Source organism: Diplotaxodon limnothrissa, linkage group LG12, assembly GCF_057381915.1.
Source record: "Diplotaxodon limnothrissa isolate DT_005_m linkage group LG12, D_limnothrissa_male_GT1.1, whole genome shotgun sequence".
Taxonomy (NCBI): domain Eukaryota; kingdom Metazoa; phylum Chordata; class Actinopteri; order Cichliformes; family Cichlidae; genus Diplotaxodon; species Diplotaxodon limnothrissa.
In genome coordinates, this window is record NC_140607.1 from 40,085,079 (window position 1) to 40,097,757 (window position 12,679).

Here is a 12,679-nt window from a genome sequence, read left to right on the forward strand (position 1 = left end):
GATGCTGCTCCAGCTGTGACCTTCAGCTCGTTCTCCTCCTCCTCCTCTCTGCTCCGCTGCAGGGAGGCTCCAAGCACGCTCGCAACCACACACTTCCGGTGCAGCCCTTCACAATAAAACCCCAGCCAGACAGGTTTGTAAGTTCTGACCCGGAGTCCTGAAAGTTGATTAACGCCAGCGAGTGTTCGCTCTTCACCTGCTAAATCCCCATGGTAACGGATGCTGAGCACATCACCTGGTCAGGTGAAGGCCAGCTTTATAGCTCTAGCAGGTCTCACTGCATGTGTATTCATGTTCACATTGCCATGCTGATGCAGGGGAGGATTCTTACCTACTGCTGCAAACACAGAACACACACCTGAACACCTGATCAACCAATCACATTCATTCTCTCTGATCTGATTTCATGTCTCCTTCATTGGGCGGGACAGGAAGCTGTAATGTTTCCATGGATAGAGTCTCTAAAGTCTTGCAGCCGTCACCTATGACAGCAGCTCTGAGCGCTCAGACAAAGTCATTGTCTGCCATTCAAATCTGTATTATAGCACTCGGTCACAAATCACCAGATTAACGATACTCTGCTTGTTCTTCTGTCAGATCATTTACCTGGTACAGATTTTCAGGTTTGATCATCAGTGTTGTCTCATAACGTGTCCGACTGGAGTAGGGGGCGCTCGCAGGGATTGCTGCAGAGACTAAAACCCACTGGAGGCGCTGTTCGCACCTCTGTGGGTGGTAAACCCAGGCTAGCTTTCTGACAATGAACTAGAACAGATTTTGTGTGATCAAAGGTGTGCACGCTGAGCTTCTTTTTCAGGCTTCTGATTGGCCAGTATTACTGCAGGCTGGGTTGGGGTTATATCGCCCCCTGCTGATTTCTCTGAGGCACCTGTCCAGGTGTGACTTTGCCTCTCAACGCTGGGTTTTCTTCAACTGAGCAAACGACACATTAGTGGAAACAACGAGCTGCAGACATGACAGGAAGTGACACGTGCTCTGCTTCTTACCTTTGCTTGCCTCGCTGTCATTGTCAGTTTACAGACTTTTCTTGTCACAGATTCAGATTTTTGGATTTGTGTCAGGATTTTTACGTATATTTAACAACACGTTCAGACTGCTGTACTTTTACTGTGAAAGAACCAGGCCTGACGTCCTGTACTACCTGCAGCAGTTTGCAGTTCCCCGGTGGGACGACAGGGGCGCTGCAGATGATCTGTTCAATGAAACCAAAACTGATCAATAACGATCAGCAGGAGCAGCTCTGATGATGAAACACATTACTTACTGATTATGGATACAAGGAGCCAATCAGATTTTATTTTATTTTTATTTAGGACAGTGCATGTTAATGAACATACATGTAAAAAAAATTACAATGTATGTAAACATACCAGATTATTATATTTCCATCTGTTGTCCATAAAACATAAAAAAATAGACATAATGCTGTCCGTCTGTGGGGTATAAACACGTCTCTGTGGGTTGTAGCTCGAGTGGTCCGGTCTGAGCTTTCTTTACGCCTAATGAACTGCTTCAGTGGTGGTGGAGCAAGGGAGTGTAAGACTTTATATATTAAACACACTCTTTTAAGTTTCACTAAGTTATTGAAGTTCAGTAATTTTTGTTTTTGGTGGTGGGAAGTCGGTTTTTTGTCAAGTAGTTTTAAACGTCTTTTATAAATGTTTTCAATAGTTTTAAGTGTTGTTGGACAAGCAAGTGACCAGGACGTCAAACAATAGTCCATATGAGAGATGATCATTGAATAAAAATAAGTTTTTGCTACATTCATATTTAAATTATTACGTATATGATTAAAATTTCGATTATTAAATTTAAGTACCTGGGACACTTTATTTATGTGACTCTTGAAGGATAATGTTGGGTCTAGAATGACCACAAGATATTTAAATTCTGGAGCTAATTCAAGCTCTGCTCCATCCAGGAATACGTTTGACTGCTTCAAGTTTCAGGGGCGTTTTGAAAAATACATGCAGACAGTTTCTGAGGTGTTCAACATTAGGCATGAGTCCTCCAGCCAGCTCTGCATTAATGCTAAAGCAGCTGTAAGATCTTTTGCCACCTGCTGGACACTATTTGCTTGCGTATATATAACTGCATCGTCCGCATACATTTGAGTAAATATATTTGGACAGACTTCAGGTAAGTTATTGATAAAAAGAGAGAACAATAAGGGCCCAAGAACAGATCCTTGAGGAACCCCTGTATCACAGTCTAAATATGGAGATTTAACCCCATCCAACACCACACACTGTTTCCTGTGTGAGAGATATGAGGCAAACCACTGAAGAGCCTGACTGGAGATATTAAACCGAGTCAATCTGCACATCAATATCTGATGGTTTACAGAGTCGAAAGCCTTCTTCAGATCTAAAAATACAGCTCCAACACAGGGACTCTTGTCCAGCAAGCTCTTCAAGTTCTCCACTAACATACACAGGGCAGTATCTGTGGAGTGATGTGCCCGAAAGCCAAACTGCAATGGATGTAATGAGGGTTGGGTGTTTTCTAGGTGTGCAGTGAGGAGTTTAACCACCCACTTCTCAGCTATTTTAGATACGACCGGGAGTATGCTTATGGGGCGATAATTAGCCATGTCAGTCTTCACACCTGCTTTGAAAATTGGTGTAACTGCAGCAATTTTGCAATCTGTTGGAACAATGGAATGTTTGAAAAACATATTCAAAACATGAGCTGTTGGACGTACGAGCAGATCCAGATGTTCCTTTAGGAAATTTGTGTTAATACCATATACATCAAGTGCTTTTGATTGTTTTAAACCTGTAATTAGTTTAGCAACTTCAGTGTCTGAAATATGAGTGATGGTGAACAAAATCCTGTGTGGATGAATCTGCGCTGGGATCAGTGACACACACACACACACACACACACACACACACACACACACCCCCTTTCTTTGGTGAAACTTTCAAGGACACCACGACAGACGGCTGTCAGCACTTTTATTGTCTCACACATGAAACTCTTCATCATCATCATCAATTATTCAAAGCTTTTTCATACTGTTTGCTCAGTGGACCAAAAGTATGTGGACAGGTGTTCCCGCCAAAGGGAGGAGTGACTTCGATGTGACACTCGCCATGTGAAAGCAGCAGGAAGTCCATCAGGCAGTAAAGTTTCATCCAGTGAAGCTGATAAACAGTTGCTCTCTTTCACCAGAAACTAAGCAACATGGTTGCACGGTGATTGACAACATTTAGGGCGGGGCTAATGATGAATGAGGACTCGGCCCCATGAGGGTTTCTCTGTATTTAAATGCGTGTTCAGCCAATCAGACGGCTCATTAACCCTGGCTCCATTCATCAAACCGCGCCCACACAGTCAATGAGATTCACTGACATGTCACATGACAGGCATTGCTCGCTTTGACAGTGTGTTTAATCGCAGTTTCTAAGTGTAACGTGCTGACATCACTCCATGTGATCGTCCAATGGGAACGTCTCACTGACATGTGACACATTCAAAACTGGACTCTGACACCACTTCCTGTTTGTTTAAAATCAGCTAAAGACTAAAACCATAAATAAACGTGCTGACCAATCAAACGCAGAGTGACGCCGAGGTGTTCAGGTCGCCTCAGAAACGGCACCAAGACATCGGCCAGTTTTTCGCTATACAAGAAGAACTTAAAAAACACTTGAAGACTCTGAATCTGCTTCTTCCTCCCAGGTGCACCTGCAGCAGGTGAGCCAATGTTTACATGTTGATCTGTAATCCAAAGTTCCAGGTGACTCAGTCCTGGTCCTGGGGCAGCTTGACGAAGGCGATGGCAGCAAGCTCCTTGCAGAACTCCTCGAGGACGATGACTCCTTTGAGCAGGGTCAGGTGATCCAGTCTGTGGACACACCCACAGGAGAACTCAGGTGAACACAGGACCAGCAGCGCTCACAGTCAAAACAGCTGAGTTCAGTACAGGTGGAGTCTGGAGTACGACGGCAGACTGCACAGGGCTGCAGCTACTGATCACCGAGTAATCGAGTAAGAACATTTTTGTCTTATTAATGAGCGATAATAAACACACAAAGAGAGAAAACTTCTTATTTGTAAGCACTTGAAACAGTTTTTATATCATTTCAAAGCCTTGTAATAAATCTAGGGCTCCTCGCGCCCCCCTCTAGACTCACGCCTGTACACTTCCATGTAAAACGTGACGGCTGCCGTCAGCCTGGAGCGAACTGTGGGGTTAAAACATGCCTCAGATTATCTGGAGAGCTGTGTGTGTGTGTATGACACAAGCGGCGGTGGGTGGAGCCTACTTCACATCACGGTTTGTTGAGGCTCCGACTCCTGCAGCTCTTTCCCAGTCAAGGTTCTAATGGTGGACACCATGTTTCCTGTCACGCTACCGTCTCCCTAACGGCTCCGCCTCTATGCTCTTCCCGCCTCGTTTCTACTGCAGCAGCTTTCACTCGAAACGCTCGTGTTTCCGTCATTAACACATTAAACAAGCATCAAAGAAGAATTTGTGCAGAGACATTTTATAATCGAGTCACTCGATGAGTCGCTGCAGCCCTGGTAAGTGTGTTTACGGCGCCAGGCGTGGCTGGAGTGAGGTGTTACAGCAGGTAGTTACCCGGGGTCGTGCGGCAGGCCCAGCAGCGCTCTCCTGGTGTTCAGCAGTCGCTCGCTCAGGTTAGAGACCTGCTGGATCCTCTGCATCAGCTCTCCCATCACCTGGCACACACACAGGTGATAAAACAGACATGCCCTAACTTAAAAACAAATGCATGGCCCCGCCCTCCTCTGGAGAACGTGTCTCACCCTGATGAGGACAGAGAAGAGTGACCTGGAGGACTGAGACAGGTGTATGTAGGGGTTGAGCAGGTACTCGTGCAGCAGAGGGTGGCTGAACGCCGACAGCCTGGAGAGAACAGCCGTCAGCTGCAGGTTCAACTCGTACGGCTGCAAACACACGACATCATCGTCATCACCTGCACAGGTGAGCCAGGGGGAACCACGCAGGGCACAGGTGTGTGTCTGTGTACCTGCTCCAGGAGGCGTCCCAGACGGTCAAAGAGAACTTTTAGCAGGTGACCTTCAAAGAAGGAGGCGGAGTCTTTACCTGACGACAGGGAAAGGGGGGGGGGAGTAAGCGGCCAATCCCAGGACAGCGAGAGAGCCTGACACTCGGTCACCTGAGGAAATGGGAGGAGTCAGACAGGGTTTGACTGTAGGGTCAGAGACCAGTGACAGCTGTGTGTGTGTGTGTGTCTTCTGACCAGTGTGTGAGCGTCGTGGACGTACGTCTCGTATCCTCCTTCCTGCAGCAGCTGAGACGACCGCACCTGAACAGGAACCAAACACAGGAAACTACACACACACACACACACACACACAGTCGTGTTTTGTTCCTCGGGTTAATTCGTTACTCTCTGTGCGGCGCAGCTTCAGGTGCGTTACCTGTTGATGACATCATCAGCTGTCTGGGGTCCGGGTGGAGGAGGCGGAGGGGGGTGGGGACTGTCTGAGAAGGTCAGGCTGTCGGAAAAGAAGGGGTCGTCCTCTGGGTCTCTGACACACAGGAAACGCATCATCAGCCGCGGACAGCTAAGACACAGGCCAACCCGCCACACATGAAGCACCTACTCGCTGTCCTCGCCACTCTCCGTCTGCCGCTCCTCCTGTGCCGAGGCCGGTGGACTCAGGTAACTCTGAGTGTGCAGGAAATTCAGCACCAGCACGTCCAACACGTCCCTGTGAGGCTTCTGGAGCAGCTCCTCCACCAGACAGAGCGACACCATGCTGATCTGAGGACACACAGTCGTTTCTATGCTTCCCGTCTCTGCACTCTAGCTAGCTGCAGGTGTCAGCTCGAGTGGGTGTGCTCTCACCTGGTCAGAGATGTGGTCGCAGCGGCGCAGCAGCGGCTGAGCGGCGTCGCTCCGCAGCAGGAAGTGGACGAGCTGATCCAGCAGGGATGAGGACTGGACGAGCCTGACAGTGGCACAGAGGACGGAGGTGGAGCCCAGCACCACCTGCTCACACCTAAACACACACAAACACACACCTAAGATCTGATAGGACCCCCACTTCCTGTGAGGAGGATGACGATGGATGATGAAGGACTCACGTATCCAACAGCTGAGGCTGAAGAAGCTCCACCAACCAGAGCTGATGAACACACACAGCCAACTTCACTGACAACACCTGCAGACACACACACACACACACACACACAGAGTGAGGTGTGAGTGGAGATTAGATGGTTTTGTTAGCATTAGTGATAGCTTAGCAGCAGTGTTAGCATTAGCACTATCAAATGTATCTTGATGCAATCACCCAGGCACGGAAACGAGTTGGTTCTGTTCATCTGGCAACAACGTAGCAACAACCACTGATTGATGATCTCTCTCTCTCACACACACACACACACACACACACACACACACACACACACACACCTGTTTATGCTAATGATCATAAACTGAGCTGTTCACCAGTGCTGCTCGTGTCAGCTATTGTGCAGATGTCCTGCTTACGAGGTTGGAGACCTGCAGTCAGCTGATGATGAAACCTTTTCTACGTCCAGATGAACAGAAGCAGCCTTTGGGAACCATCAGCTGTACTACAGCGCTGAGGATCATGACATCATCAGCTTGACGCATCATGGGACCGTGGTTAACACGAGCTGGCGATGGAGCAGACGCAGGTAGAAGCTGTGTTTACTGTGAAAGTTAAATCGAGGACATTGCCCAATATGTGCAAATAAAGAATAGTAAGTCACCCCATCTTCACTGTACACGAGGCATCCCTCAGTTCAAGTCTAGGCCCCTGGTTATGTTCACCCTATGACTTGCTCAGTGTGTGCAAAAATGTAGACACAATTATTTATGCTGATGATACGGTAATTGTTACACAAGCCAAACTGCTGATGATGCAGCCCATCAGCTTTCATTGGCATTACATGATTTACAAAAATGGCGGAATGACTCATGTCTGTGCCTTAATATGGTAAATGGTAAATGGCCTGTATTTATATAGCGCTTTACTAGTCCCTAAGGACCCCAAAGCGCTTTACATATCCAGTCATCCACCCATTCACCCATAATGTTAAAAAGACCGTATCAGTGATCTTTAGTAAAACTATAACAACCGTGGCTGCAGTGAAAGTTCGCTTGGGTGCACAAGAACTAATTATTGTTGAGGAATTTAAGTATTTGGGAGTGCTGCTAGACTCAAAATGATCCTTTTAAAGAACACAAACAAAGTAGTGAAAACTGTAAATGTTAACATACAGAACTTTAGACATATCCGCACATCATTAACAGACACAGCAGCGACTACATTGCTGCACTCTATGACACTGGCTCATATTGAATTTATATAGAGAGATATAGATAGATATATTGAATCATATTGGTAATTTACAAAGTTATACATGGTCTGGCGCCTCCACCAATGAGTGATTTTATTAAAAGTCTAGCAGTGTTGCCTCGACTGACCCGAGCCACTGTGAGAGGGGATTGTGAATCTGCATTTAGACCTTTTCACAGATGCTCTGTCATATCAGGGAGTGAGCTTCTGGAATAGTCTTCCTTTGCTAGCGAGGGAAAGTTTCCCTCTCTGTAAGAGTCACTTAAAGGGCGGCTGAGGGACACAATAACATGTGATCATGGTTAGTAATCATGCTTCATATTGGACGTGAAAAAGAGTTAGTGTATTACAAAAAGGGAAACCACTATTAGTGTAATGTGTGAGTGCAATATCAGCACAGTCAGGGCATGTGCAACACTGTGCAATATAACTGATGTGTTTCCGTTCTCTATACTGTCCTCTGTTGTGCATTCTTGTTGTCATTGTTTGTTCTAATATGATGTGATCACTTTTTTTGTCCTTGTCACATGACCACTAAAAAGTGTCTCTGTATGTTTTTCCTAATGTGTGTGTAACAGCAGCCTGCCAGAGGGTCTGCAGATGGAAATAAGCCCAAGGCTGCAATCTGGCATAATTACATTTGTTAGAATGTTCATTAAAAAAAACAGCGGGCTGCTGTAGCAGCGCGGTGTGAGCGGACTATCAGCTGGACAGAGGACGTCTCAAAGGACGTGCTGACGGTGCAGGTGAGCTCGCGAACATTTAGCTGTTTACAGCCTTTGACACACGGCGAGGACAACACGGAGAAAGAGCCTGCAGACTGGAAGCATCCTTTGGTCACATGACACTAAAGCTTTCTGCCCACAGACAGTGAGCTGTGTAATGTGAGGCTACAACCCAAAGACCGGCCTCTTCCACAGTCAGCTCACAGTCGGCCCACAGCGAGCCCACGGTCAGCTCACAGCGAGCCCACGGTCACGGTCCCTGCCAGGAGAGCGTCACACCTGGAGGACCTGAGACGGTCCAAAGATTGCTCAGGTCATGAGTGTGAGCAGCACGGCGAGTCGTTCGCACCCTGGATGCTGCAGGAGAAATTCATCGCTCTGTTTAGCGGCACGCAGGAAAAACTGAAGAGCTCGTCACAGTCGCACACACCCGAGTGTGAGCTTGAACCTGTTGGATGTGCGCACCTTTGCAGGAGCTCATTTAGACGAGTCTTCCTCCGTATCACCTGTTGGTTTCTCTGTTTACATTTTGCGTGGACAGCATGGCAGCAGCTACCCACAAAGCACTGGCATCCCTGAGCATTATTAGCATTACTAGCAGCTGTGTACCTGTCATGGTAGTATTACCTGTGGTGCCTGTCTCATCAGGTGATCCAGGAAGTCCAGCCAGCAGAAGAAATTGATCATGTGACCCACAGACTGTGAGCTGGGGTCAGTGCTGAGGTGAGAGAACTGAGAGCTGAGGGGAAGAGGAAATGCTGCAGTACACCAGTCTGCAGTACTGCATCGTGCACTACTGTGTGTGTGTGTGCGCGTGTGTGTTCTTACCTCCAGGGCGTGTGAGGCCAGCTCTGCAGCTCTGCAGCGTCCTCCATAGGCAGCAGGGAGTAGAGGTCCTGCAGCCTCACAGCCAGCAGCTCTCCCAGCTGGGTGTGAGTGCTCAGCAGCTCCCCTGAGAACCCAGCCTGCAGCCCGCAGAGCAGCAGGAGGCTCTCGTGGGCCTTCAGACACACTGAGGTGCTCTGTGAAGGGACAGTGATGAAGCGCTCCGTCATTAGTGCAACACACAGGGTCGCTGCCGCTGACTGCGATTGGTCAGAGCTCACAGTGCTGCGTGCTGACGTCTCTGCTCGTCAAAACTTTCTGTCATCTTTCATTTTCCAGTTATTCAGACGGCACCTGAATGCACCGCGAGATGTTCGGGTTACTGACCTGGCTCTTAGTGAGACCCAGCAGGGCCCTCAGCAGACAGCTCTCTGATTGGATGGGGCCGCAGGGCAGCGGAGGATCTGTCCCCCGACTGGATGCCTGCATGCTGCTCTCTGATTGGTCAGAGCTCAGTGTACTGCTTACTGGTTGGTCTGGAAGCTGAAAACAAAGATAAAAGTCATGTGATAATGAGCTCACATCACGTGACAGGAAGTGGACCTAAGACCTTCTGAGGTTACCTGTAAGACGTATCTGAGCGTGTGGGGATCCTGCTTCACTCTGGAGCAGACGACCAATAGGAACTGAGCTTCCTCCTTTTCAGTCTGGGAACCAGGAAGCGCACAGAGGCAAATCAGCTTCTATGGGGCGGAGCACATAGTGACATCATCAGCACAGGCAGTGGTAGAGAGAAAGTGAAGAACGGTTAGCTTTATTGGGAAGATTTAAATAAAAATAAGCAGCTTGAGCTTAGCAGCATCAGTGTCCTTAGGTGTCCTCAGGTGTCCAGGCTTCAGGTCTGTCCCCTGCGGGCTGTCCCCCAGGTGGCTGAGAGATAAAACGCTGCCTTGTTTCCTCTGTGCTGTGCTCAGGTGGAGTGTCTCACCTGCCTACGCTCTGACGACCTCACTACACTGTCTGTAACCTAAACTTCCTGCTGTGTGCGTGTCACTGTAAGCTGTGTGAGGACTGACAACACCTGCAGACACACAAAGGACTGACAGGCACAGATGAGCCTCTGCAGTGTGCTGTAGATGTTCCACCTGGTTTACCTGCACAGGTCTGTAGACGTTCACCAGCTGCAGCAGAGGCTTCTGCACCTGAGACAGGAGCTTGGAGAAGAAGAGGAGCACCTGCTGGGACATCCCTGGAGGATACTGAGAGAGGACAGAAGAGTTACAGTGTTAGCTCACAGTTCACCGCGTTTCTGCTCTGAAGCTAAAACTGGATTCAGCACAGAGACCCTCACCTGGAGACAGGTGTTCCTACAGACTGTAAACAAACAATGGCTGCTTCGGACTAAAGCTGCAGTCTTTGTAAAGCAGACTATTCTTGCTGTAAAACCTGATCTCTGAGCTCTAAATCAGGACTTCACCAGCTGATGTCACAATGTCTGCTTCCATTGTTCATATACAGTCTGTGGGTTACACAGGAAAGATCCACCAATCAGAGCTGTGAGCTCCTAACGCTACAAGCCATAAAACCTGACCACGCAGCTCAGTCTCAGTGCCAGGTACTAAAACAGGAAGTAAACAGCGAGCTGGTCCTCTAAGATGGGCACGTTAGCCTTTCAGACAGGAAGTGAACTCATCAACCTGAACATTTATGACTGAAGAGCAGGATCATCATCATCATCCTAGCCTGCAGCTTTCACTGTATCAGTGAGTGTGCAGCACCATTACCTGAGCCTTCCCCAGTGTGCACAGAGTCTCCAACAGCTTGTGCTGCAGCAGGTACTCCATACAGGCTCCTGTGTCCTCCACGGCCTGATCAATACAGACAGGACATTCAATACTCTGATGGATATGCTGATCAATACAGCTCTGAGTCACACTGACGCACCTGCTGCTTCTCCTCGTACACCAGGATGTCCAACATCTGTCTGAGATGCCAGGGGATGTCCGTCTGTCTGACAGGACGACTGTCATCTACACACACACACACACACACACACACACACACACACACACACACACAAACAAGAGGAATTCAATTGGCTGGTTGTGTGGCTGTGGTAACAACTAGCTGCAGGTTAAAGAGCCTCACCTGTCGTATCGATATAATAATTGGTGATTGATTTCCAGTGATCGACAAACGAGTCAAACAGCTCCACCGTGGGCTCCCTCTGACAGACAGGTGAGATGTGAGGCGGAGTCAAAATGAGTTTAAGAATACTTAACAGACAGGAAGTCCAAAAAAAGCCACAGAGATGTGGTGTTTAGAAAAACTGTGTCTCAGCTGTTGTCCCCCATTATGGATGGAGATCTCACAGTCCAGGAAGGCTAACCAAGACCTTGGTGGTGTTCCAGGGTAGGACAGCAAAGCCCTGTGTTCCACTTCTTCCATGTACAAGTTGGACACACTGGGTGAAACTGGGGAACCCATGGCACACCCATGTTTCTACCTGGAGCACCTTGTATGTGAAACATGTGGAATGAAGACACAGTTCCAAGAGCAAACACATGTCAGCTGAGACTGAAGAAGTCACCCGGACAAAACGTTTCTCCCACTGAAACGCTACGTCCAGATGAAGACAAATTTTGAGGGGCATTTCTTTACCTGGATCATTAAGCATGCATCAAGCCAGGGAACCAATCAGAGTGCTTCATCAGCCCTGACCTAAACCAGCTGAGTACAGATCCATAAAGCTGATCGGTGCCTTCATGTTCTCTGTACTCACTGGTTGCTTTGCCTTCAAACGGCTTGGTTCCGATCAGAACTTGTTAGCTGATTCAGCCAATTACAAGTGAGCTCCTGTCAGCCCCTCCCACGGCGGCTGACATCACAGCTCTGAGCACAGCAGCTTCTGTTTTGGTTCCAGCAGCTGTAGAACTTCATGTCCTGACCAGGTCACCTGTCTCGATCAGTTCACTAGGTTTATTTATAAAGCTGGTTTTAATTAATTTCAAAAAGCTTTACTGGTATACTCATTAGGTGACAGTGAAGTACAGTAACAGCTGGCACACATACCTGTCTGTCCTGTCTCTACCTGTGCGAGTTCCTGAGCCCTGACACAAACCCATCTCCAGCAGGTAAACACCTGGAGTACTCTGAAGCTAACGTTAGCACCTGTTAGCTTCTGTGTTTACGTTTCGGTGACAGCAGATTGGTCAGGGTCAGCAGTGACAAACAGCTCATCCGAGTGACTAACTTTGTCCAACTTTTCACGGAGCTAACAGCAGCTAACTAACTGCTAACTCACCGTCTCCAGCGCGTGCAGCAGCATGCTCGTGAACCTGCCGAACGTCTCCATTTTCCCGCCTAAACCGAGCGACCCCAGCCGACCGTCAGCCCGATTATTCCCGTTTATTCCCGGTTTTCTGCGACATGTCGACCAGCTGTGCTAACAGCTGAGCGCTCCGTGTCAAACGGAAACCTCCACGTAAACACATCCGATCGGAACTTTCACAATAAGACAAGGCCGTCAACGTAACGTATGCTGAGATTTCAGAATAAGCGCTTCAATAATAGTTAAAAACAATCAATTCGAGAGTCGTCGGCTTTAATTAGTTTTAGTAATCAAATTAATTCTAAAAAGTTCAGCATTAAAGTCAGTGTTAGAAAGCATGATGACCTGCCTCTATCAGTCAGACAGTCTGACGTGAACTTTCAGTTAAATACGAAATTTTAAGGAATCACTGATTATTGTGTGAACCGCAGCATCGTAAATAAAA

General features: G+C 48.0%; 1 protein-coding gene across 2 annotated transcripts; it reads right to left on the bottom strand.

Moving 5' to 3' along the window:
• Positions 1-2,972: 2,972 nt before the first annotated feature.
• fhip2b (FHF complex subunit HOOK interacting protein 2B) lies at positions 2,973-12,375 on the bottom strand. 2 transcript variants are annotated; one of them, XM_085367661.1, is made up of 18 exons: positions 12,208-12,375; positions 11,052-11,130; positions 10,848-10,933; positions 10,688-10,771; positions 10,058-10,162; positions 9,527-9,646; positions 9,291-9,446; positions 8,907-9,100; positions 8,706-8,796; positions 6,110-6,186; positions 5,871-6,024; positions 5,626-5,786; positions 5,440-5,550; positions 5,259-5,349; positions 5,025-5,174; positions 4,801-4,941; positions 4,613-4,713; positions 2,973-3,874 (listed from the first exon to the last, which is right to left on the bottom strand). In XM_085367661.1, the coding sequence occupies exons 1-18, from the start codon at positions 12,256-12,258 to the stop codon at positions 3,772-3,774; spliced, it is 2,055 nt and encodes a 684-aa protein (XP_085223787.1). In that variant the 5' UTR covers positions 12,259-12,375; the 3' UTR covers positions 2,973-3,771. The 2 variants fall into 2 exon arrangements, with proteins under 2 accessions (XP_085223787.1, XP_085223785.1); XM_085367659.1 differs by having other exon boundaries at positions 8,706-8,817.
• Positions 12,376-12,679: the final 304 nt, after the last annotated feature.